Source organism: Equus przewalskii, chromosome 25, assembly GCF_037783145.1.
Source record: "Equus przewalskii isolate Varuska chromosome 25, EquPr2, whole genome shotgun sequence".
Taxonomy (NCBI): Eukaryota; Metazoa; Chordata; class Mammalia; order Perissodactyla; family Equidae; genus Equus; species Equus przewalskii.
In genome coordinates, this window is record NC_091855.1 from 24,215,545 (window position 1) to 24,242,633 (window position 27,089).

The 27,089-nt window shown below is 39.4% G+C and overlaps 1 protein-coding gene across 44 annotated transcripts in view; it reads left to right on the plus strand.

The window, feature by feature from the left end:
- The window catches only part of NRXN3 (neurexin 3), a 1,503,251-nt gene that overhangs the window by 1,363,716 nt on the left and 112,446 nt on the right, over nt 1-27,089 (plus strand). For all 44 annotated transcript variants that reach the window (XR_011533070.1, XR_011533071.1, XR_011533074.1 and 41 more), the window contains one exon: nt 3,168-3,475. Coding sequence is in view for 38 of the 44 variants with exons in the window: in XM_070594342.1 (XP_070450443.1) it covers nt 3,168-3,475 (308 nt within the window). In the remaining 6 variants the exon portion in view is untranslated. The remainder of the gene's footprint in view (nt 1-3,167; nt 3,476-27,089) is intronic.

Here is a 27,089-nt window from a genome sequence, read left to right on the forward strand (position 1 = left end):
TGTGAACTTGATGTCCAAATGAGGTAACAATTAATGACTTTCAAAAGGATGGGCACACACAAAAAACCCCAAAAAGTAACCTGCTACAAATCCTGGACTGGTGTTATAACCAGATTTTGCATAATAGATGATAGAACAATTCTCGGGTTGGGATATAGATATAGATATAGATACAGATTAGATATCATGGCCACTTATTATAAAAAATACAATTGATCATAATGAGTGATAATAATGAGATCTGGCACTGATTTTGAGAAATCTTGGGCAAATGATAAAACTTTCTCCAGTCAGTCCCTTATATCTTTCATAGGGAGAGGGTACAAATGGCTGTTTCTCACTTATTCCTGCTTAGCTGAGAGAGAGAAATTGATCAGAGAGAGAGAGATGGCAGAAGACTGATAATATCCCACTGTTCTCTTAGTGACTTCCAGCTTTACCATTAACCACCTGATCCAAGGTACATAAGGCCAGAAAAGGGTCTTGAAACAGAAGAAAAGCAGACCTAGCCAGAAATAGACCATGAAACAGACAAGCAGACAAAAATACAAATACTTCCCATGGCATGATGGAAAACTGAAATATAGACAATCTCCTTTCCTGTCTCACCCCCCAGGGTCTTGTTCTCAAGAAGGGATTGGTGAGATCTCTCTGGGAAAGCAGCAACAGCCAGGAGTGGAGCAGTGGGTTAATCTCAGAACCCAGGAAACGTGTCTTGCCTTTCCCCATGCTTGGATCAGTCTTGAACAAACAAAGACCACTTTATGAGTGAACTATGGCAACTGCAATAAAGACGATCCATCATTTCTAGCCAGCATAATTCAGCTTTACATTTCAATTCTCCCTGACCCTTTTTTTATCTGTAAGCAATGGCAGAATAATATCACCAGGAAAATGATATGTGGACCATTATAGATGTGAAATACTTTCAGGAATATTAAAAATCTTCTACGTATAATCAGTTGTAACCATCAACTGATCACCAGTGCTGGATTATAAACAAAAAAAGGAAATGAATAAATATGGTTGGCCAACATTGTGTGAATGGAATGGATAGCTTGGTTTGGGGGCTATTTGGTGTAAGGTACTGAATTTTAGACCTAGACATCTCCCATTAGGCAGTTTCTTCTTATTTATTGTATTAAGCTGTCCCAAATGCCTATGCGAGGTTGAGGGTGTATTTATTCTCCCCTTCCATCATCGCATTTCTGTTGTCAGAAAAAAGCTATTGTCAAAAAATAAACCATAAAGAGGTATCAGCTCCAGGCCATCACCCAGTGTTATTGTGCTTTGAACTTTTGGCTGCATCTCGTATGAGAAATGAGAGGCCAAAGGACAGGCAATGATGCATGTGCACAGGGCCCTGAAAGAATTTGTGGGAAAATAGTGGAAATCTATTAGATCTATTTTGATTGCACCCTTGGGATCTGGCCAATCCTGTTATCCTTAAGGCCAGCAGATTCCATTTCCATGCTCCAAATATTTTTATAGAGTGCAGATCATTTTCATTAACAAAATTCTCTGGCTAATTCTGCATACTGCAGCGTTTGAAGCTCCAAAGGGGTATTATTTATAAAACATTCTTCATTAATAGGCATGTAAGAGTTGGCCAATGAGCAGAGTTGACTCTTAAGAGTTCCCTTTGAGCAGATGCATTTTCCCTTTTCTGCCTCGTCCATTTCTCCCATTACTATACATTGAGAAGGTATTCCACATTATACATGGGAAGTTCAAGGATAGCTAATCATTGTATAGACTTAAAGACCATGTAATGGTGGTAACGGTTAAGAGCCCAACATCACAGTATGCCTCTATTCATATTAGAGATTGTAGAGCAAAAACCTCATATATAAACCTTTATATACAAAAATGTACTCCTTTTTAATAGGCAGGCAAGAATAACAGAACATTGTTTCCAGTCATTTATAGCTAGAATAATTCAGGTGATTAAATTAAAAATGAGTGGAGCATTGTTTGATCACTGCCTACAGCGGAAAAAATTCAAAAAGGATATATTTAATTCCATTAATAAGTTTTTCCCCATTCTCCCTATGGAAAAACAGAAGGAAATAATCTGGAGAAATAATAGCATAGAAGGCCTTAGCCTTAAACAGCTGTTTGGGTTTTCTGGGAAAGATCTAGCTCTTAGGAGAGGCTTTTGCAAGTAGAAGTAGCTGGGAGGAAGGTAAGGGGAGTTACATGATTTTAAATTTTATTCTGCCATGATTTCATTCTGATAGTTTTCTATCCACAGAAGAATAAATGGTTCCTCAAATGGGAACTCCAAATAAGATGAGCTACTGAAAGTCTTCAACCCATGAATATACCTCTGTATCATTTAGAGGAGTTGTACATGTTGCTTTTTTCATTAATATCCATCCCCTTTTTAAAATTCATTGATTTAGGATGATGTCTTTTTCTTCCCCCAACCCCAGGAACATTATCAATGCCTGCTTATTTTCCATATCTTAGGGAGAGATTTAGTTGTGTGACCATAATCCCCACTCCCCAAAATTGATAGAGATAGGAACTGATCTGTCACGATGTTTATGAAACAGCAAGTATGGATAGACTAATTTTCACTATGAAGATTTCTATGAAATGAGGGGTTTGGTAACTAAAATGTTAATTTTTGTAAGTATGCAATGAATCTAGGTTTCTTAATTGGAATCTAATTTAATTTCAGATAACTTTATTTAATTATCAGACCTATTTTTTAGTTCACTGTTCTGAGTTACCTCATTCAGTTTTTGTTTGCCATATGTAATTCTTTTTTAGTTGTCATTATGTTGTTTTGTAGGCTAAAAAGTCAGTGTCATAGGCATTTATGATTTATTATTGTCGTCACCTAATTTGGGGGTTTCTTTCTGTTATCCACAACTATACATCCAACAAGACTGCAATACTGCGCATCATTGAACCAAGATTTCTCCTTTCTCACAGTAAAGAAATAGAAACTTGATTATTCAGGTTATCCAGGATATTCAGCTAGACAGTGGAAGAGGTAAACATAATGAAATGTTACTTGCCAATGTCCATATTGAATTTTTTTTCTCCTCTTCAGTTGCTCAAGGAAGCCTGTCTTGATGCCTGGTCCATTCAGACCAGGTAAGGCAAAAAGAGAAAATGTATGGGAATAATGATGTTTCCTCCACCCAACCCACTAGGCCGGCAGTTAACCATCTTCAACACCCAGGCGCAAATAGCCATTGGTGGAAAGGACAAAGGACGCCTCTTCCAAGGCCAGCTCTCTGGGCTCTATTATGATGGTTTGAAAGTATTGAACATGGCGGCTGAGAACAACCCCAATATTAAAATCAATGGAAGTGTCCGGCTGGTGGGAGAAGTCCCATCAATCTTGGGAACAACACAGACGACCTCCATGCCACCAGAAATGTCTACCACTGTCATGGAAACTACCACTACAATGGCTACTACCACAACCCGCAAGAATCGCTCTACAGCCAGCATTCAGGTAAGCCTTTCTCCAACTATTAATTGATTCTGCTATCATGGTCAGTGTTTCTATGTAGCTAAAGAGTCTGAATTATCATGTTTATAGGAAGGGTGCCTATAGATGTTTATAGTAAAAAGACCCAGGAGTAGAGAAAGACAAAGTCATTGCTAAAGAAGTTATAAAAGTCTTATGTGCACTCATGGGTTATTACTCCTACCATATTTATTGCTGAAATGGTAAAGCTGTTATTCAAAATGAGCAATGAACAACACTTTCAGTATGAAATACTCCCTCCTCTCATTTTATTACCTTTCTTTCCAATAGCTAAAGGGGAGAAGGAGGAAAGGAAAATGTGTTATCATAGGAAAGACTGTATCCTAGTTCAGTTCTATTGACCTTCTTCTGATGGCTTTGCTGGAACATGAATTGTTCATTTTTTAGGCCAATGGGTAGCAGTAAATCAAGGGCAATTGAAACTAGAGATTCAAGTAATCCTTATAAAATGCAGTCTCTGCATTTGATGTTTTGTTGATTAATCATCTATTATTTTTTAACCATTTTTTTCCTTTATATTTGACCAAGATCCTAATACATTAGAGAATTTAAAGGTCTGAGTTTGTCTATATAGGAATTCCTTAGTTTTGTGGTAACATTTTTGCTTTTTCACTTAAAAGTAATTATATCCCAGCTAAAGCTTAATGCTTTGCTGACTCCCTTGGCATTTCATAAATCTAGTTAGTAGAGGATAGGAGGTTAATTGAGTTATTAGCCTTAAATACTCTGGCATAAAATAAGACATTCCAATTGCTTGTGGGGAAATTACCCCTAGTCTAGTTAGAGTTTGTAGAAGATTCAGTAGATCGGTGCTGGTCCTTTCTTTTTCTCAGTTTTAAGACATTATCCAGGGGCTCAATTTAGTCTTTGACATCACCCTTCCATTGACTTCAGTGGGCATCGTAAACTTAAAGCCGATAATCAATTAAACCCCCTATGTGTTCTCATTCTTCTGAATTAAGTTCGAGTTAGGTAGACGTAAAAGTGTTGTCTTCCTTTCCCCTTTTCTTTGATCGGAAATATCCAGACAGCTCCTTAAATCACTCCACAGGAATGACTTGAAGCTGTATGTTCTGATGATGTCATCAGCTAATGTTAAGTGTTTTAGAAAGGCTACTAAGAACCTGGTTAGCATAGCAGTATTATTGTCGCCCATGCTGCTACAAGCATACCTCCACACATGCTCAAAAAAATAGCTTCTTCTCTACTGATATTAAAGCAATAACTCCTGACACTTCACTCTACTCACTGAAAAGAAGATAAAAGGCAATATATATTTCTATTATGACTCTTTATAGCTCAAGAGCAGATCTGTTTATTGTTGGTGAAAGGATAGTTCTGTCTGCACAGGTCTTGGCAGACTTGTTCTGTTTCTGTCAGAATACATTCCACTAACTCTGTGGGAAGCAGAGGAGCAAATGGCTTTTTCTTCATAGGAATGGCTGGTCCTGTAGTCTTTTTCAAGGCCAAATTTTCGCCGACCTCAAGAGGATTTAGTGTTACACAGGGATTCAGAGACTAAGCCACGATAATTATTGGTTTTTGACTTTCACTTCTGCAGCAAATACATAAATGGGAGCAGATGGGTGAGTATTCCCACAAACTAAGAAAGCCAGAACTTCTGGAGAAGAGTAGGATACAAAGTATAGAAGTCTGACAAGTGATTATGACTCTAAACATCATAGAACCTGTTATCATTTTAGAGGATGTGGGCAGCTGGAGGATGCCCTAACAGCCTCCTGTCTGGTGCGTTTCTTTTCCTTTGAGTCTAGTAATAATTGGATTACATCTACATGTCTTTCCTCTTGCTTCTACCAAGGCTATAAAAATGAATTATAAATCTGTCGAAACTCTTTGTTTTTAAGGGTGTGTAAATACATACTCTTGGAGGAAAGCCAACAGACTAGCAGAATTAGATTACACTGGGATGAGGGATAAAAAAAAAAAAAAACCTTATTCTTTGTAAAGACTAGGCAGTGGAAACAATTTTATGCCAAGGGTTTTGGATTTTTTTGATCTTTCCAACTAGCTGAAAGAACTTAGTCCTGGGCTCCATAAAAACTCAATAGCCTCCCTTGTCTCCAAGCTTATTTGAATCTCAAGTATATTCTGTAGATCACATCAGGCCTATGTGAGGACTGGGGACTCAATAACACTTGGATTCCATCCAAGGTATAGGACAATTTCCAGACTCCAAAGTCTTTGGGTGATGTAATCAGTCTCAGAGGCTCTAGTATGCCCTGTGTGATCCAGCTAATTTTCTTGGATGAAGTGGACTCCTAAAAATTCCATCTCTGGAGACACTTCAGAAAAGAGAAAAAGGAGTGGGAAGACTGGATTTAATATTCACCAGGCCCATCATTCACATTTCCACCTATGTGTGAAGTCTTACAGCCTTTTCCAAATGATACTCTGTTCTGTCTTCCTTTGCTTTGATACCGTTGCTAAATCAGGTTGCCCTAAAATTAAACTCTTCTAGGAGAAACAAAATAAGCATGTGAATCCACAAGTATAAAAACCTAGTTATTAAAAAATCCACTGGTTCCTTTTTTAAGCATAAGCTGAGAAAACATCATTGGAGCAATTCATTTCTGATAGACCTTGGTTGGTGTTGATTTCAGATCAAAGAAGAACTGCAAAGTGCCTTGGGTGCTGCTCTTAACTATGTGGGAATGTGAACAAATAGTTTTTGAGTTGATATGCCCTCCAAAGCTCCAGCCTCCTGGAAGTAATGGGTACTTTGATCTTTCTGATACTCTAGTTTGTTTTAGAACTACTTGTGAATTACATGGACCGTGTTAAATTCCTCACAGCTATGGTGCCCAAGCGTCAGATCTTCACCCTATATTAAGAAGAATGTCTCTAGGTCTTCCCCTAAATTACAAAAAAAGTTAAGATTGAGAAAGCAAGGTGGGCACATTGAGAAAGAAAGGGAGTGCATGATAAAAGTAAAGGTCTGGTGTTTAGTAGGTGCTCAATAAATATTTATTGAATAAATCAGAAAACAAGATAGGCTTTATTACATTTCTTATCATCATTTAACAACTAGGAGTGGTATGGCTTGTGGAAAGTTTTCCCTCCAAAATGATCCATGTAGGCAATTCTTCTGCCCATATGTTGTTGACTGAGGTCACTCAGTGGCTGCACTGGTCTGGAAGGTCTGACTTCACTCGTGCCTTGTATCTTGGTGGGTTAACTGGAAACCCTGGACTCAACCGCGTTCCTTTCCCTCTCCATGTAGTCGCCAGGACTCTCCATGTATTCTTTCCAGCAGAGTAGTTGCACTTCTTTCATGGAGGCTCAGGGCTTCCAGAAAGCATTTTCCAAGGGATAGGAAGTACAGACTGCCAGTTTCTTATAGCCTGAACCTGGAAACCTGCACAGTATCACTTCCACTGTATTCTGTTGGTCAAATAAGTCACAAAGCATTCTCAGTATCAGGGAAGGAGACATAAACCTCACTTTCCAATGGGAGGAGTAGCAAGAATTTGCAACCAGCCTAAGTCTACCATATTGTAAAATTAGGGAGAAAGAAGGTACTACTAGTGCTTATATCAAGTGATTATTGTGAGGATATGTGAGTTAATATAAGCAAAGTGCTTAAAACACAGAACATCATGAAGAGTAAGATTGAATATTTTTTAATCTTATTATTGTATTCTATCCCCAACATTTGGTATGCAAATCAATACCCTCTCAAGAAGGATCTACCTCAGAAAATGGGGTTGCTTTTACTCATAGTAGTGTCTGTAGTTCAGAGTGGGGGCTAGGAGGTTTTAGGGGGATAGGGATTTGAAGGAGGATCAGTAGAATTTGGAGGCTAAAATTAGTTCTGGTAAATAAAGTCTCTAAGATCTCAAGAATGGACTTCTCTAATACCTCACTACCCATCTTTAATTTTCTCTCCTACTTTTAAACAAACCTGAAGTTCCATAGGCCTTGGAGAATATGTTCTGTTCTAAAGTATGTCTATCCATACATATTTTGTGGATTACAAAGAAGAGGAATCTAGGATCCTTGCCATCATGGAGTCTACAATCTAAAGAGGACTTGACATTAGCCATGAACATGAGGTAGTGACTTACAAATGGTGGTGTGTTGTGAGGGTGAGAAGTGGTGTGTCGTTGGCTTGGTCAGATCTTATGAATGGGGTGGGTTTGGAACTGGGCCTTATAGAGTCAGTACATTTGGATACATGGAGAGAGGAATAAATCCCAGGTTGGTTGAACGTCAGAAGCTAAATTGTCAAAGTCAGAGATTATAATTCCTGAGGGAGATAGTCAAGTCCAACTAGAACAGAGAGTGTATAGAGTGAGAGACAAGAGATCCAGACTCTGAGAGTCTTGGCCTGAATCTCTCCCAAGTGGAAGAGGACCAAAAGAGGAGAACTGGATTGGGTTCCCTGTGGGTCTCACTATAGGGATGACCCAGCAATTGTGCAGGCACTTCCATTACATAACCACTGACCCAATGTCAGTGGGTTACTATCATGACACTGATAGATCAGCTTCCAAAACAGTAAAGTTCAACTCAGTCTACACTCAAATTCCTTGGTCCTCATTCAGGCTAGAAGGCAAAAATGAGAAACACGAGTCTTTTAGCAATAACTTTCAGCCACCAAGACCAAAATGTTCCTGTGAGACAGGAAAACGCCAAAAGAAAAACAGTTCCAAGAATAATGTGTATTCTCTTACCCTAGGCCTCCAGACTGAGTTGTTATCAGTAAAGGAAGAACTCAGTGTGTTCTGTGCAAATCACCATTTGGAAGTGTTTATAAGCTATTTGCAGGATACTGACTAGACCCACTTTTTCTGTGATAGGCATTGGTAAAGTCACCTTGACATTGGCCACTGCTGCCTGGCCCCAGAAAATTACCAGAAAATCACAGTGCTCCTTCTGGATTGGCGCTATCCTAATAAACAGTAGAAATGAAAGACTTGAGACTGTGAGATTTCATTCTTCTTGCAAACTTACAAAGTCTGCGGTCGAATGTGAATCACTTTGAAAAGTTTCAGAAGGGAGCTACAATTTTTCAGGCTTTGTAGTAATACCTATATGGAAAGTCCTCCTTTTGGTCTGCTTTCAGGGTTAGGCTGGAGACAGTAAGAAGAATGCTTCAGCCTTGATATTGATTCTTGCAAAACAAAACAAAGCAAAACCTTGTGATTAAAAAGGTGATCCTTCAGAGGCTGGCCCCGTGGCCGAGTGGTTAAGTTTGCGCGCTCCGCTGCAGGCGGCCCAGTGTTTCATTGGTTCGAATCCTGGGCGCGGACATGGCACTGCTCATCAAACCACGCTGAGGCAGCATCCCACATGCCACAACTAGAAGGACCCACAACGAAGAATATACAACTATGTACCAGGGGGCTTTGGAGAGAAAAAGGAAAAAAAAAAGCTGATCCTTCACTACATAATCTGAGAAGGGTCTCAGTATATTGAACGGAAGAGAGTACACGTTAAAGTCAGAATTTATAGGTTGGAGTCCAGTTCTTTCAGTTACTTAGCTCTGTATCTCTGAGCAGGGTAACGAGCCTCTCTAAGCCTCAGTTTCATTATCTGTAAAATGGGCATAACAGTAAATTCCCCATAGGCTTGTTGTGAGTAGAAAATACCATCATGTGTGGAAAGACCTTAGACCATGGCCTACCTCATGAGTTTTCACTAAATGCTAGACATTAGGAAACCACTTCAACCCGAGAGACTCTCCTAGAACTCACAGATCCTCAGAGGGCTTAGCTGTCCTGTATGATTGGTTGAGCACAAGAAGCACAATTTTGTCTATATACACACAAAGCCACAATGACCCAGGATTTCCTCTGAGGGTCCCAGATTGAATCAGAGCCCTAAATTCATCAACTAGCAGGAATTTCTATGGGAGACTCTTTCCTTTTCATTTTCAGGCATAGGAATTGGCTTTGCTGTGTGGTTATTACACACAGTGTATTCTATTAGGGCAAAGCATATGAAATTGCCATTTTTGTAGCTCAAAATGGTCAAATATCATCAATTTCATATGCTTCCACCAAATTTGTGATACACACATTTACAGCATGTTGTTGTCAATGGCATTTTGAGACTCTGGCTAGAATACCCAATTTTCTCAAGGTTCTTTGAATAATCAAACTGTCTTGGATTGGGATACAAGAGAAACCTACCTTATCCCAGATACGATGCTATAACAGGATATAGATCATGTTGTATCAAGAACAGTTATACTTACCCAAAGAATTTCCGCCCTGGGCCCCTCTTCCTTTTCCCTGCTGCCACCAGCTTGATAGAAATGAGACAAGGAGTCCACACAGTTTTCAGTCCCTCACTTTTGCCTCGAGACAACAGAGCCTCCAGAGGAAGTTTATTTTTAGGATCAGGGCTCAACTAATATTGATTAACAGCCTTACATAATGTGCGGCTCCAGGGCTCTTTCCTTTCCTGCCAAGCCTCATAACTGGGGGAGGCAGTGAAGATTTGTCAGTCTAATTAGACTTTAGATGCCAGCCAAGAAATATCTTCTGTCTCCTCCTTACCCTCACACAGGTACTTTCTTTTCCCCTCTCAGAGAGTGATCTGGGGGAGAAGGAAATTGGTCTTTAATTTACTCGTTACCTGGTAAGACTCTCCAGTGACATTTTCTCTGCAGAATTGCATAGTTCTAATGAAAAAAAAAAAAAAAAAAGGGAGCTTCATGGGTTTACCTACCTCTTAAAGACTTACATGTTTGCATGTTTGCAGAACAAATAGGAGAGAGAAGAGAATGCAGTGCTGTTCCTTTTCATCCCCCTTTTCAATGTTTTAATTTCGGTGGATGGCATCAGCACTTCCCAAAGCTGAGTTTAGTCCTTGAAAGGGTCCTCGGAGAAGACGCTCATTGCAGACAGGCTGAAAGTCTGTGAGTTGCTAGGAGAAGTTTGAGAGATGCCTTTCTAATTAGGCTGTAATATTTATAGGGTAAAATTTTCACCAGAACTGCTGATCAAGTGGTAGGTCTTATTTTGCTCCATCTGAACAACTGGGAGGAAGTAGGGTCTGCTCTTGGCTACTCAGTGTGGAGGTCTCCAAATGTTTCTAAAGCTCTGGGTGGTTTCTCCGATCACCTAACAGATTAGCTTGGTGGAGTCTAAAGCCAATAACATGGGATGAATGGCTAAAGTTGAGAAAAATGAATAGAACATCTTTGATTTAATTGAAATTATAATACAAATAATGATTTCTTTTTCAGATTCCCCTTTGCTAAAAGCTTTCAGAAGGGGTCCACAATGACCACCCCATATGGAAGATCGACTACTTAATAAATGTCTTTTGAGTTGTCAAAAAGAATCAATGATTCCAGTTTAAACTGAGGTCCAAGAATTGGTTCTTTTTTTGTTGGTCTGAAAATACATCCCTTTATTTCTATTTATATACCACAGGGAAATGACTTGAAGCAGTAATCATTGCTAGCCAGGCTTCAAGATGGATATTTCCATTCTATCTTTGACAAGGCAGTAGGAGGGGCGGGATGTGCTTTCATACCTTTCTGGTGCATGTTTGAATGATTGTAAAAATTAGAAGCATACTCAGGCTGTTATGACAGCCCTGCCTTTTGAAACCTTCTAATTAATGCCTTGGGTTGTCTGTTAGCTAACTGGAGAATGTAAGGTTCTCCTTGGCTTTCTCATCATCCAAGGTTGAGATCGATGGCTGGGGAAATAAATGTACACCATATCTGTGGTGGCTAGCAGTCACTGAGAGAATTACTTGATGGGAATTTGATTGACTTGTGTATATAATGTGGCCTCTTCTATGTCTCATCCCATCTGATTGTGTGTATGCGTGTGTGTAAGAGAGAGAGAAAAAGAGAGAGAGAGAGACGGAGAGGGAGGATGCTCATATGTGTTTGCATGTATTAGCTAGAATAGTGCTTCTTAAACTGTTATGTGCATACAGATCACCTGGTGATCTTATTAAAGCACAGATTCTGATTCAGTTCTGGGGTGGGGTCTAATATTATGCATTTCTAGCTAGTTCCCAGTTGATGTCATGCTGCAATATGTGGGTCTTCCTTTCTGGAGCAAGGATCTAGTAGATATTTACAGTTCCTTGCTGAGAATTTGTAGCATCTGTTAACCTATCTCTTCCAAAAGATTTGCCCAGACTTAATTCAGGGTTCTTCAAAACAGGAAACCTTGTTAACCCAAAGTGTTATGTAAGCTGAAGAATGGATACCCAGCTGAGGGTTAACAAAGAAAAATTTATTCCATCAGACAGTCCTGCTCCTGGTTCCACTGTTGCCTCCTCCTGTCCCTTACTCTGCTATATGCCCCCAAGGCAGATGGAAAAAAAAAGTAGGTAGAATTTAACTTATCATAATGTTTATCCTCCTTTCTGAGAGGTGACCTCCAATGAAAGCAGAAGGACGTGAATGATTTTAATCCGCAGTAACAATGGGGAACTGGTTCTGACCATCTTGAGCAGTATAAATATATAAAATGACAGATTTTTCTCCTCTGCCTCTCCACTTCCTCCTCCCAGATACTGAGAGAGACACATATTCATGCACCCACAACTCACACTATAATGCACAATGAAATTTCACCCAGCCTTTATCTCAGAGCTGCTGTTCTGATGATTAATGCCCCTCTGGCTGGGAAGCTATTCTGCTAAAGAAAGACAAGGAGAGAGAAGACACATGAAATATATCTCTGAGGCCATTTCTCATTATTATTATTATCATTATTAGTTCCTTACTGCCCTGTCTATCCCGTTCAAGAATGCTTGATCTATCGGCAAGGGGGGGATGACATTTGAAAGTGGATTTCATGAGAGAGAAATGAGCAAGGACAAAGATAGAAATAGACACTTTTTACTAAGGAGAACTGACCTGGATGGGGTTTTGTTGTTGTTGTCATTTATTTTTGGTTTTGTTTGTTTGTCTTATTATTTTTGTTGTTTTCGTTTTAAAGCCAAATACGAGAGATGCCTCCATCTGTGTCTTCAGCGGTTTTCTTCCCTCAGGCATTTATTTTTGCTAGTGTTCTTTTGTCTTTATTGAGTCTCTGTCTGCAAGAATCTATGCGATATAACTTATGCAAATGTTATTCCTGACCACTTATGCAAAAGACTGGACAGAATAATTTCATTGCTCTCATAACTCTCATAATATAATTGCCTCCATATCCTTGATTTCAGGTTTTTGAAAGGACTACGTTTTAAAAAGATAATTCTCTTTATGTATGTATTGTGTAAACCACAGTGTCTGATTCTCTTCTATTTCTCATTCAAAGAAAGAGTGATTGCTAAGTAATTTCTGGCTCTGTCATTTAGAAGGACTACACAGCAGTGATCCTTGTTGGAAAGATGGAACCGTAATAAAAGCACCATCACAACACGTGTGTCTCCTGATAAAATGGCAAATTCATTAACCTAGATGAAGAGTGCTATAATTTGATTTAGAAATGCTGTATTTCCCAAGTTAAATTTATGAGGATGTAAAATTTATAGCCATAGTGCCCACATGTAACTTCAATTTTTGTTGGATTTTGTATTCGATTAACAAATATTTGACTAAATAGAGTACTTAGTAAGGGCCGGTAGTGTTCTAGGCACTCGGGCTATAGAAATATTCAATACAGGCGAAAAAACCCTCTTTCCTCATTGGGTATATATTATTATACACATATTGGGCACCTCATGAATGCCAGGCTTTGGGGAAACAAAGAGTGAAATAAATATATTTCTACCTTAAAGGAATACACAGACTGGTAGGGCTGTTAAATATTTTCTAAATCTGAGCAGACTCATTTTTAGGTCAGTTTTCTACAGAAACTTTAGCACAGTAATCTGCTATTAGAGTTACAGAGGGAGCAGCCGGCTATATTTATACAGGTCAACTCTAAGAATAAAGTAGTCAATTTCTACTTGAAAAAGACAAGTTTCAAATGTAAACCATGTCTTTTTTGAGTAACAAAGATGGCAACAGTAAACCACGTTACCAGAAAGTGATTACATTTGAAACATATTTTGGTCTTGAGGACTAAGTTTACAATATTTATTGCAAATATTTTGCTTATTGGTTTGTGATTATAGTCTCATGGAATGTTTGTATTGGAAGAGTCTCAAAGACTGTCCAATTATTGAGCCCCACACAACTAGTTGAGTTTTAGGGATGGACCAGCCTGGTTTCAGGTTCTGGTTTCATCATTCAAAGCTGTATGTCCAGGGGGAAATTGCCCACCTTTTTAAATTTAAACAATAAGCATGTATTACTTTGATGTTTTAATTTAATTTTGATCTAAATAATGCATCTGTATAGCTTAAAGCCTCACATAGCACCAGGATTTCCACGACTTCAGGGCAGAGACATCATTAGTAGGCGTGTTAGCTGATGGCTATCAGCTGAGTCCTTCACAAGGAACGCCTCTTGACTAAAGAAACTGCTTTACCCAGGGTCAGTCCCCTTCCTGGGGGTAGCCCATATCCAGTGAGTAGTGGAAGGGGCTGGGGGTTATATAAACACCCAGCCTTTTGTCTCCAGTCTGGACAACTGGGAAAGGCCCCCCAGCTAGAAAGCTCCCTGTGAGTGTTGGGGTCAGCTGAGGTCTTTGTTGCAACTGCCTTGAATTTCATCTTCTCCCTCTCCCCAGACTCACATGGCACTCCCCCAAAACCTTCCCATACACAAAAATAGGTCTCAGAGTCTGTTTCCTGAGAAACCCAGCTTAAGGCAGTCTCTAGAGGCCTCAAAGAAAACAAGCCAATGACAACAGGACAGAAGTCTCTTTCCCACCTCACCATGCCTTGTAGTCCTGCTCCACACTTGCAACCCTTTTAGATGCTTTTTCAGACCTTTCCATCATATTCTAATAACATGCTTCTAATTCTTGACTTGCTCAGTTTTACATATTAACTGATGACTTCTGACTGGAAGAAAAGGCTTGAGTTTCCTCAGTTCCTCCATGCTCAACACACACACTTTTTCACCTCCAATTTCCCAAGAAAATTTTGTCGCATTTCTATTGAATCAGCATTCTGAGTTTATATTATGACTTTTGTTTATTGAGAACAATGTAAGTTCATACATGCAACCATTTATTCCACAAATATTCACTGGGTACTTAGAATGTTCCAGGCACTATTCTAGGGACTGGGGGAAAAACAGTGAAAAAAATGGAATGGATGCTTGCCCTAGACATGACATTCTACTGTTGTGATTGTATTTTCTTTTTCCTATAACTATTTGTTATTAAATACTTTCATTGTCTCATTGGCTTATTTTTCTAACCACCTGTCAGTGTTACAGCAAACAGAGGGGTAAAGCTCCTCTCAACATTAACACACAGGTGGTCTATCATTTCCACTTTTTTCTTGGAGATCTCCCCACCAGAGTCTTCTGTCCTGCTCCAGTCTGATCTGGGTGCTCTCTGGGCCTGCCTCACAGCTGTTATCCTGAATCTCCCTTGCCCCTAATTTTGGGAAATCCCTGGGCTTCACTTTTATGTTAAATGTCAAGTTGTCTTTCTTAGCTCATTCCCTCATTCTGAAGGTGCACATCTTCCTGTGGCCTCCTGAGAAAGGGCAGGTGAAAAGTACAGCCATTGAAACTTTGTCTGAAGAATGTCTTATGCATCTTCACCCTTGATTAAGAGTTGGCCTGGGAGGGACTCACAGGTTGGAAATCATCTTCACTAATAAATGTGAAAGCATTTGTCCAATGTCTTCAAGCATCAGTTATTGCAGTTGTTGAAATAACAGTTTGATGTCTGATTCCTAGAACGCACCTGGATTTTGTCTTGAGACCTCAACTCCTTATCAATAAACCTCAAATTAGCACTTACAACTCAGGTCTCCAGGACTGTGTGCTGCTGCCCTCTAAGCCTCATGCTCTTGTACCATTGTTGTTCCTTGTCCATTAGCTGCCCTATGTTGATACGCCGATTTTGGTATAATTTGTTTAGTGAAACTATTACTAAGTACATACACCACACATACACACACACACACACTTACACAGAATGAATAACTATAATCTCAGAAAAGCATGGGGTTTGGACAGTAACAACATGGTATAGTGGAGCCTTGAGTGTTATACATCTATTTACAAAATCTTACTATCAATGCAAAATTCCAGTAAGAATTATTGTACTACCGACTCCTTCCGTATATTGAGGGAAAACTTTCAACTCTTTTCTGTGTTCCCTTAAGTGCTTCTATTTTTGTGGTTGTTTGTTTTTGTTTTTTGGCTTTCACCCTAATACTCATTCTTTAGTCATCTCAGAGAAAATATGAATTAAATGATATACGTAAGTGCTTTGAATATTTTTGTATCCAGAAATAAGCACAGCTCAGTCTTCCACTCCACACCAGATGCTTATATTTTTTGAGAGGGACAAGGATTAGAATTGTCACTTTGGAGTTTTTGCTCTATGAAATGTCAGTCAATATGTTTGCATGCCATTGAGTTCCATCACCCACTGTTTGGTGATAAAGTCTGTTCACTTGGCTCTCAGCTTCCTTCAGCTTTATCACTGCAATATATTTATTAGCTTCACGTTATGTGTGCTAGTTGATAGGTGCTGTAGAAAAAGAATTACAGAATTACCCCTACATATTCCCTGCCCCTCAAGAAGAATAATACATTCTAAGAACACAGCTGGGGCTCCACCAAAGAAACAGTCAGTGAATTAATGTTGGGCGTATATGGATATATATACTGGAAATAGGATTCAGTTAATTATATTAAGTATGAGCCAAAGGTTACATCCACTGGAGGAGAGATGATGGAGAGAAGTGTGAGAAAACCCTGGATAGGATGGGAAATTTGAGTGGTGATGGCGAGGATGTTCCCAAGGATATTTCTAAAGGGAATCATTTCTATCAACATTTCCAACCAGGAAACGAAGATTGCTAGAGGCTCTGTAGTAGATCAAAATGTTTGAAGAAGAAAGAGGATAAATAGCAAAATTCACCTCCAGCGCCATACTGAAAGCATCAGACAGCCATACAGAAAGGGCCTATCAAATCTTCTTTTGACTCTAATAGTTAGAGAGAGATTCGTGTTTTTTAATTTGGGGGATTTTGGGTGAACATCTAGGCAACCTAATTTTGTTATATTCTAATCACCAATATGCACAATAATGATTAGAGGGAAATATAAATCATGTAAAACAATGCCAATCGTGTATTTGATAAGAGGGAAATTACGGTGTGTTTGTGTTTCTGTTTCTCCCTCATTTTCAGTGAGCCACATTCTTCTGTTTTCCTCCTCACCATATTAGGTAGTTTTGTAAGAAAGTTTTCCTCTTTCTTCCATTGTAAACATTTTTCCCATCTCAGCATCCTTTTTAAATTCAAGAGACATTTTCCTTTGCAACATACAATGAAAGGCGATTATGTTAGAAAATATCAGAGATGGCTTTGTCATGTCTGACGCTGTTAAATCTCGTTGTGTCCTGAAGAGCGCAGTAAATGAGGCCGAGGGAACGATTTGACAGTTGAACAAGGCCTCAGTCAGATCGCCCAGCCCTCCCCGAAACTCTCTGAGGAGAGAGAGAGACCCAGGTGGTGGGTGGAAGGATTTTTCTTTTAAAGGACTGTGGAGATTCTGGCAAACCTATGTTTTGGGTTTTGCTTGCTAGGCAGAGGCAGCATTTGTAAAAGGAGTTTTTGTAATCTTCTGGGTTTTTTTCAGTACTTAAAGTAAATTCAACACAGTGGTAGGGAATTTAAAGGGGAAGATTATTTGGTCAATAAGTATTTAATAGCTACTGCCTGCTGCATGGAAGGATCTGGATGGAGATGGAGGGGTGAATAAGACAGATGTGTGCTCCCTGTCTTCATGGAGCTTATATCATGGGAAGAAGAGATAAAACAAACCAATTTCACAAGTAATTATTTAACCACAATCATGAAAATATGGTGAAGGAGGACAGGCTGCTAAGAAAGCAGAAAGAGACCTGAGCTAACGTTCTGATCTGGGAAGATTTTCTTGAGGCTATAGTATAAGAGCTGTTCTGTTCAGGATGAGAAGTTAGGGAGGCAAAAGAGGAGAATAAGGAAAAGTGTTCCAAGCAAAGGGAACAGCCTATGCTAAGGCCCTGCTATGGGAGTCATACTCTATCTCAGTCTTTGGTCTACAGTTTGGCTCTACAGTCTGGAAACACACCAGCTTTGACCATTTTAAGTAATGAGTTAATACTTGCACTTGAAGGGCTAGCAGAAGGCCACTCAAAGGGTGTCCAACAGGATGAAGCACCATCCCATTATTATGACAGAGTGATGTGGGACTGGTTGAATGAAAGTTTCCAAAGCTGGATTGAATGGCATGGCTGTGTTGAATGGGCTTAGTGTTCTCCTGTTCTGAATCCTCTTGATTACTGCCGCTGCGTTACCCCAACGGCACAGGTTTCCTCAGTGAAAATCAGAGGCACAAATAATTTAAGGCAAAACCTTGCAGACATGTGTGCAAGGATTGATAGAAATACATTAATACACTGTGTTTATTGCAATTTCGCACAGCACACTGAATTATGTTTGCTAATGAGTGACCATACACATTGAACAGATCATACAGTTGTCACAGATGTCATGTCACTAACGTCATGGAAACTGTCATTTGTTGTAATATCAAGAAACCATTTAGAATGTATACGTCTCTGTTTCCAGACTTTACAGCCATCCTGTGTTTCGCTCACTCGCTTCTTCAATAGAGCACTAATAACCGTAAATTAGTCATTTGAAAACGTCTGATTCTTCTTCCCATCTTCTCATGCTTTGCTTTAGTCTTCTTGCCTGGTGGAAACTGATGTTCAGTGGAAGTTTTCCTGCAGTCTAATTAGCCTCTCTATTTAATTTTGTAATAAAAGCTCTGAACCAGAAGCTGGAGATAATGTGCCCAACTCAATTCATATATGTCAATTTCTTTTTAATTGTAATTCTTTTCTCCAGTTCTTCCCACTCTCTCTGCCCAGCTGAGACTTGGTTGATGATAAAACTTTCATGCCTACGCTGTCAATTATGCCTTCTGCTTTAGGATTAAATTCACTTATTATCATTGTTCTGATTATTAGTGATAATAATGGGCATCTCCACCCCAACCTGGATGAATAATAGTTTTCACAGTCTTTGCCTTCAAATTTTAGCTTGTTTTAGTTTTTTACCCAAATGATTCTTTCCTTCTTTAATGGCATGGAACATTCAATTTCCAGTTTGCATCTAAATTCTATTTTGGACAATTCAGAAGACAGGCCTTTCTTAGAAGATTCTTCTGAGGAGCTGGCATATTTCCACTAGGTAGGATTCACCAACTAGTGGATATCCATGGAGTCTTCTCTTGGTAACAGGACTACTAATTTGAAAGGTATTTGAACTGGCAAAGGACATCTGTTACCTCTCCAGACTTTTGCTTAGAAAGGCCCCAGGTCCTCGTCCTCAAAAGCACACATGGCTTTGACTCCTAGGCCAACTCCAACAGGAACACTTATTTTTCTGCCTTTTTGATGGCGGTGTCCCCACCGCCATCACTAACAGAACAGCAACATGGTCCAAACAACTTAAAAATGCTCTTGGCCCCTCAGCAACATGTTAGTTCTTTCAAACTTCCTTCCCAGACTCAAATTGCACTCTTTCTTCTGTGCTTAAAACTGCATTTGTAGTGAGATCACCCAGAGAGCCTCAGGAACAGAGATCAGAGAGAGGCTTGGTAGAAAGTCAAGGCTTTTATTTTATTACCTTGCATGCTATCTTTTTAGCAAATCAGAGGAAAGCAATGCAATTTAATTCTGAGTGTGTAAAATGTTTGCACTTTAAATTATAAATGTCTCTCAATGATACAGCTTCTGCAAATAATGCTCCATGGACTTTCTGGAAGAATAATTCTGATGGCTCATCACTAGGTTTAAGGTGCCGAGGCTGCTGTAGTGTCCTTTCTTATCTTGGTTTTGTTTTCTCATTGTGGCTTGTTGATGTAATTACCTAATCCTCCGTATCTTGAATGATAGCCTCTCAGACCACTAAATCTTTGCCTACAAAATGACAGTTTTGGCTCAGAATCCCAAAGAGTGGACCATCCTTCAAATGCCCCAGCTTCTCAGCTCACTCATTCAACAAACATGGGTGAAGAGGGTGGGATTACTCCTGCCATGGACCAGACACTCTTCTAGACTCTGAGGATACAAAAAAAAGCAGAACAGAAAATCATAATTGCGATAGTATTTCTTATGAGACATACCTTCTCGGGATGACGGTGGAGATAACCAATAAATACATTAGCAAGAGAATATACTATGCACTGAAAAATGCTATCAAGAAAATAAAGCAGGAGAATGTTACATAGGATAAGTGGTGGGTGTGTAGCTCCTTCAGGGACAATTTCTCTAAGGAGGAAACGTTTAATATGAAACTTGAATGGCAAGAAGACTCAGGCATGCCAAGCCTGGTGAAAGAATGTTTATGACCAAGGGAATGGTTGTTGGGAAGGCCCTTAGGTTGAAATATGTTGGGGGTGTTTGAAATAAAATGAATATAGCTAGAGCAAGAGGATATCTGGTATGAGGTGAGGTCTGAGAGGTGGACAGGGGCTCAATGATACAGGGCCTATCAGGCCTTGGAAAGGAGTTTGGATTTTATTAAAATCCAATGGCAAACTATTAGAATGTCGTAGGTAGTGTAATGACATGATGTGATGTGTGCTTTTTAAAGATCACTCTGGCTGCCATGTTAGAAAAGATTGTAAGGGAGCAAGAGACCAGTCATAGATACCTGTTATGTGACTATTGAATCAGTCCAAATAAGAGATGATAAGGCTTGAACTAGAATAGCAACAAGAACCCCTCTACACAACAACCCAGCTTGATGGCCTCATCTTGCATCTTTGCATTGCCCTGAACTAAATCTTTCAAAACTTAAACCATAATATTTTAATTCTCACACCTAAACCCACTTTCTTTCCTGCTTCAGAAGTTTCCATTAGTCTGCAAATGGCCTCTCATTATTGCCCTCAACTCCTTTCTCCCTCTGTTCTATTTATTCTAGATCACTCCAGATGGTTTCTATACTTTACCCAACTAGAATAGCGCTTAGAGGGCTTTTCTTTCTTGAGCAGCACCCCCCTCACCTCTAACTTTTGATCAGCTTCCTTCAACCTCCCAATTCAATCCCTTTTCCACCTCTGCACCACTGGGTTTCAAATGTTACTTTCTTTCAGAAGAAAACATCAATCATGAGTTTCTCTACCTCAAAGTTTACCCACATCAGTGCTCATTTTAGGAGAATCCCTTCATCCCTTTGTTCAAAATCTTGTGCCCGTCATCCTTCCATGCTGGACTCTTCCCAAGCTTTTTGGCATCATTTATTGCCTTCATTTTCCACTGGTGCCATTAATATCATCCCTTTAGCCTACAACTATATCTAGGGCTTTCCCATCTTAAAAGCAAAACCAAAACAATGAAAAGTAACCTCTATGAACCTGCTTCCTACCCCTTCCATCAGCTACCTACTCTCCCCAGGTGAGGACACTCTCTTTCTTTCCTTCATACTCAAATTTCCTGAGTTATATACTCTCACTGATTTCCTTTCCTAAACAAGTAATATGTATTTATTGTGAGACAATTACAGTTAAATAGATTCCAGCCATGAGCCTATCCTCCAGCAGAATCACACTTACAAGGCTCTACAGGTTTTCCCACTGCCTTCCTTTCCTTCCTCATCCACTAATATTTCTCACATGCACCCAACATTCTAGTCACACCCTGCTATAATTTTAGACGTGTTCTTTCTACTTGGAGACATATAACATGCACAAGAGCATGCTTCCTCATCTACAAAATGAAGATAGTAAAAATACTAACATTTCTGCAGGGTTAATGAGGAGAAAATGAGTTCATGTATTTCAAGTACTTAGACTAGTGCCTGATTTATAGTGAGCACTCAATAAATGTTAGCTTTTATTATCCATATTGTTTTTGCTTTTTTACCCACTCTCTCTGCCTGAAAAAGTAATAACTCCTCAAGATTTGGTTCAAATACTGCCTTCTTGGTGGGTTACCCACCTTCTCTGCCTCCCTGTCTCAGCTGCCAGGCTCAGGTTGGTGTCCTTTTCTCAATGCCTCCACAGGTAGTTTACTTGTTGTGATGAACATCTATGCATCCTTTATATGGCACCTCTTCATATTTCCCAGACAGGTGGATTAAGTTAGGGAATTTAAGGACCTTAAATGGTTGAGCTCGATTTTTAACACCAGAGCCTCTGGAGAACCCATCTGTGCTGCTATGTGAGTCCATAATGACTTCTCAATTAGTTTCCTAGTCTATTTCCAAGTCTTGAGATATGTCAAGCAGATATGAATGAGCCATAAATAAGTTGCCTAAAGATAAAGAGGATTAAACCCATTATACTCTTCTCAATGTTATCAGAGTATTTCAACCAAGTAGAGAGAAAGAATTCTTCAGAATTGTGTTCACTGTGTATGCGTGTATGTGCATACCATGGGAAACTTCTGTGTTTAGAGAATCAAAGAATTGTATTAAAATAAATAAGTGGTAAAAGTAGGGAGCTTTTCAGGCATGTTTGAAACCCTATTTTGGAAAATACATGTAGACAGAGAAAATCTAAGAGTTAAAATATTGAGTGGGTTTCACTCTGTATGTTTCTCTATCTATGATAGCAGAGGCTGTAAAAAGCAGTATTTTTCTGTATATGTGTTCTATACCAATGTGATCTATCTCTCTAATTAGATAGTCAATTATTTTTAAAGAGCTGCAAATAAGCCCTATAAGAATGTCATAAATGCATTCCATTTAGAAACATCTTGCAGATAAATTTTATTTTTATTCTTTCTACATCTTCCAGCAGCCTTAAAAGAACAACAACAAAAAATCTTACTACTCAACTAATTCCAGAAACAGCTCATTACTGCCTAGTAGTATGTTAATCATGCTTATCATTTCTTCTCCTTTGACATCATTATGCTTTAGGATAGGAAAGGTGGGTGGTGTGTGAATCTCCTTGGAGAAGTGAACAGTTGGAGTAGACAGGCCTCTCAAGAGATAATGTTATTCTCATGCAAAAATTCCCAAATAATAAAAAGGGGTTTGAAAATGGTGAAAATACATGACGTATATGCAGGATTATTAATAAGAGCACTGGATCTTTTGCTGCCATAGAATCTTTCAAGATGTAGACAAATTGGAGTTGGGCCAGACAGAAGCAACAGAATTGATTAGGGCAATTGAAGAAACGACTTATGAAGAAAGATTAAAGGAGCTAAATAGGTATAGTTTGGCTAAGTGACAAACTAGGAGGAAATGACATTACAGACTACAGATGTTTGAAAGTGGCCAGCCACAAGCAGTGCAAGGGATTACTTAGGTAATGAAATGAAATCAAGGCAGGGAAAATTGTAAATTCAATATCTGGATTCTTTTTTTGACTGTGAGAATTATTAGATTATAAAGGAGCTATCCTAGAACCTACTGCTTGGATTAAAGCAAGAGACAGCGTATAATAGCAGGAAGTCTCTAATAGTTGACCTGATTCTGAGCAATTTGTTGCCAGGAAGCACTTCTTACTCATTTTTAATCCCTAGGATTTAACACATTATGAGAACTCCATAGAGAGATAAATCATGCTCTGTTCAGTGAGAAGAAAATGGTCTGTGGAGTTAGACATTGAAGATTTTATGACATCTCTGCTGGTTTACTATTGTATGACCTTGAGCAAGTTACTTAACCTTGCTATGACCCATCTGTAAAGTGGGTATTAATATCTACATTATAGGATGGATGTGAGATTTACATGAGTCATCTTGACATCTCCTTTTATCTAATAGCTATTAAATGCCCCTCTTCTCCATCATCATTGCCACATTGCCATTGTCTTGTTTTCTTGTCTAGTTTCATAAACTGTTTCCTGGACTCCAGTCTTGCCCATCCTCAATAATTTCCACGATGCAGTCAGGATAACTTTGCAGTGCATATCTGATTAAGCCATCTCCTAGTTTGAAACTTCCAAATGATCCCATTACCTTCAGGATAGAATCTGATCTGCTTAGGATGGCATACTTTACGTCAGCATCTACCTTCTTTCTAGTTCCAATTCACGTTACCTCACCCTTCCCACATAATGTTGTAGCCATGCTGACTTATTTGTCAGCATGAATTCCCCAATGACCTTTCCTCTTTTATGTCATAAACGTGCTGGTCTCTCTGCTGAGAATCTAATCTGTCATTCCTTTTCTTCTGGCTAGCTCATACTTTTCCCAACAATCCAGCTCAAGTTTTGCCTCTTTTGGGATATTTTATCTGGGATCCAGGTGCCTCTTTCATATGTTTCCATAGTAATGGAGTTTATAATTATCCTACTATTAATTCTGCTATATTATAATTGTCTTTTCACATCTGCCTCTCCTAATGGACTTTAGGTTTCATTTGGCCAGACACTTCGATTAGCACCTGCCACTTGGTTGGCATTCAACTTTTTTTTGAATAAAAGAACAATGGATGGATGGATGGATGGATGGATTGATGAAAGGATGGAAGGGTGGAAGGGTAGGTAGAGTGTAACAAAATACCTAGAATATAAGAAGTCAGCAAGTAATGTCACTTTTCTTCCCTTGAAGTGTTAAAGTTAAGGAATGCACTTCTAATAACCACGGTCTTGAATGAGTTTTATTCAGTTATTTGCGTGCATTTGTATCTATACCATCCATCCCTGTCCACTACATTGGGAAGATATTATAACCTAGGAGCAACAGCAGGAGACTAGGAGACCTGAGGTACATGTGAGCATATATCAGAGAAAACATGTCCATATAGTAGACTTGGGGTAATATTTGAAAATATTCTGCCTTTATAGGTAAATACAGATCTTCATTTTTAAACTAGATGTTTTGTGAATTCTGGAAGCTGATTGAAGAGAGATGGAAATCAGGACAAAGGGGACTGAAATGGGAGTACAAACGAGAATGGGGGAGAGAGAGACAAAATGTAATCTTTTCTTTTAATGCACATTCTTTCTCCGTCTCTGGTGCTTGCCATAGCCCAGCTGCTTAACCTTAAGAAACATGGCCAGCTCTCCTTGTCTAGAGTTTGCCCTAATTGTTGGCTGCATTGTAGCGTCTTAGATGATAGATTGCTCATGCCGAGAGCAGAATGTTAAGATTCATGAAATTCGAGTCAACTCCATTAATAACCTGAGCAGGGTTCTCATTCCTCCTTCCCCTTTGTTTTCCCCTTTGCCAAGTCTCCGTTCTTACTCTTTTTGTATGTGTGTATAAAGGAGACAAATGAAATCTCAGAAGCATCAATGAATCGCCACCCAAAAGTACATACCGCGGTCTGCTGTGTCCCTTTGCAGCCGTGTGATAAATTGCTATCTTTAGAATTAATTGTTACCTTTTCAGGAAGTGTTTACTCATTTTCATCTCTTTACTGGTTTACCAGTGAACCTCCGAGACAGAGCCAAACTTTCCTTTCCTTTCTCGGGATCTTGTAACGAGGCAAGAACACCAATTAGTGGAGCCAAAAGGGAGGAAGGGTATCTCCATGTTGGTTTCCTGCACACGAATTTAGTGCAGACCTGGGTCATGTCATGTCAGTGGCCTTTTAATAGACTAACTTGTTTCTCTTTTCCTTTGGCTCTGAGTTCGAATTTCTGTGACATTTTACTCCAAGCTAGATCTCCCAGGCTCAAGTAAAGCACTTCTCTCTTCTTTATCAGATTGTTGCTGTGTTCAACAGCTGAAAGAAAGTGAGCTATTTCTCATGCACCTCTTTACAAATGTGACTAAGCCTGCTCAGGTTCCCATAGGGAGCAGTGACACACACACACATGCCCCAGTCCTTACCCCATCCTCAGAAAGAGGCTGTCTAAAACTGTCTGCTAAAAAGATGGCCCTGAAGGTCCCATGGGTGAGAATGTGTTTGTGCCCTGTTTGCGCTACACTGTTATTGACATCCTGTCTCTCTAAGCCACAGACATCTGGAAAGGTTAAAACATACTCTTTGTAACTAGTACCTCTATTAAGGCTGTAAATGTAATATATTCAGTGGTTCCCAGTCAGGGATGATTTCTGCCCCACAAGGGGACTTCTGGCAATGTCTGGAAACAATTTTGATTATCACAGTTGGGGTAGGAGGAGCATGTGGAGATACTACTATATCTAGAGAGTAGAGACCACAGATACTGCTACACAGTCTATAAGGTACATGAACATTGGAACGTGTAGATCAAGTAATTCTCAGTATCCTGCCTGATACACTATGAGAGATACTTAAAAAGTGTAACCTATGACTTCTATTCTCCAAGCATTAGGGAGAAAAACAGTCAACATTTATTTTTGAGCTCTCACTATATGCAAAGCTGTATGCTTACTCAAAAACAATGGCATGGCTGTGGCCTTGAGGAACTTACAGTCTCCTGGAGAAACTTAAAATCTAGTAAGAAACTAACTCAGATGTACCGACATTGAGCAACATCAGATATGCTTAAATTCAATACTGAATTTGATGAAGGCTAGAAAGGTCTAAGAAAATTTAATGGAGAAAGAGAAATTTGACCAGTCTTGAGATGACTAAGTGTGGAAGCAGAGAGGTAGGGTTGATGTGTACATGGATGAGAGAAGAGGGTGGAGAGCCTGGGAGGAGGAAGTGAAGCCCAATTACCTGCCCTAACTGTCAACCTTCAAGCATTGCCTGGCAAGTGCCAGTTGTAGAACTGTTTGAGAGGTCAAAGAGGAGATGTATGTCTGGTTTTCAAGTATTTTCAGGACTATTTCTTACAATAACTATTTTTGGTCTTGAAAAATGAGTAAACATAAGATGTGGGCCAAGAAATTTAGAACTTCTGAGGGACTTTTAGATTGACATGTCTGAGAACTTCCATTTTGGAAAACAACAGAAGGCAAAAATGACAAGTGGGCTTGGAAGACAGTCAATCTTTGGTGCTCCCTTTGTTTCAGATTAGCAGAAGCGGGATTTTAGACACACAAACCATTGTATGCATTTCTTAGGGAAACTTGCAACCTGTGTGTGACTAGCTTCTTTCTCTTAGTCAGATGCATCCCTGACTGCTATTCTTTAGCTCCAGCTTCCATTGGCTGTTGGATGGGAGTGTGGCTTTAGAAACGGACCATAGAATTGGAAGTGGAGACTTGAATTCCATTTCTTACTCTTCACTAACTAGCCAGGTGACATTGGGCAAAACTGCCAATGTAGGAATTGGTCTGGACTAGGTCATGTTCAGCTCTAACCTTACACAGTTAGCATCGCTTGACAATGGAGATCATTCTGGAAAATGCATTGTTTGGCAATTTCATCCTTGTACAAACATCATGCAGTGTACTTACACAAACCTAGATGGTATATCCTAATCCCTCTAGGCTATAGGATACTAATCTATGGGGCCATCATCGTATATGCGGTCCTAAGGTCCTTAAGTCTTTATGCATTATGTCAGTGACCTAAACATCATTATGCGGTTAGGCGGTGCATGACTACATACTAATCCCCCCCACCCATTGACTTCCCTGATCCATTCAAAGAGGTTGGAGAAAACGTTGCATATCCCAGGCACATTTTGTGATCTTTCAGTGGAATGTTGAAATAAGCA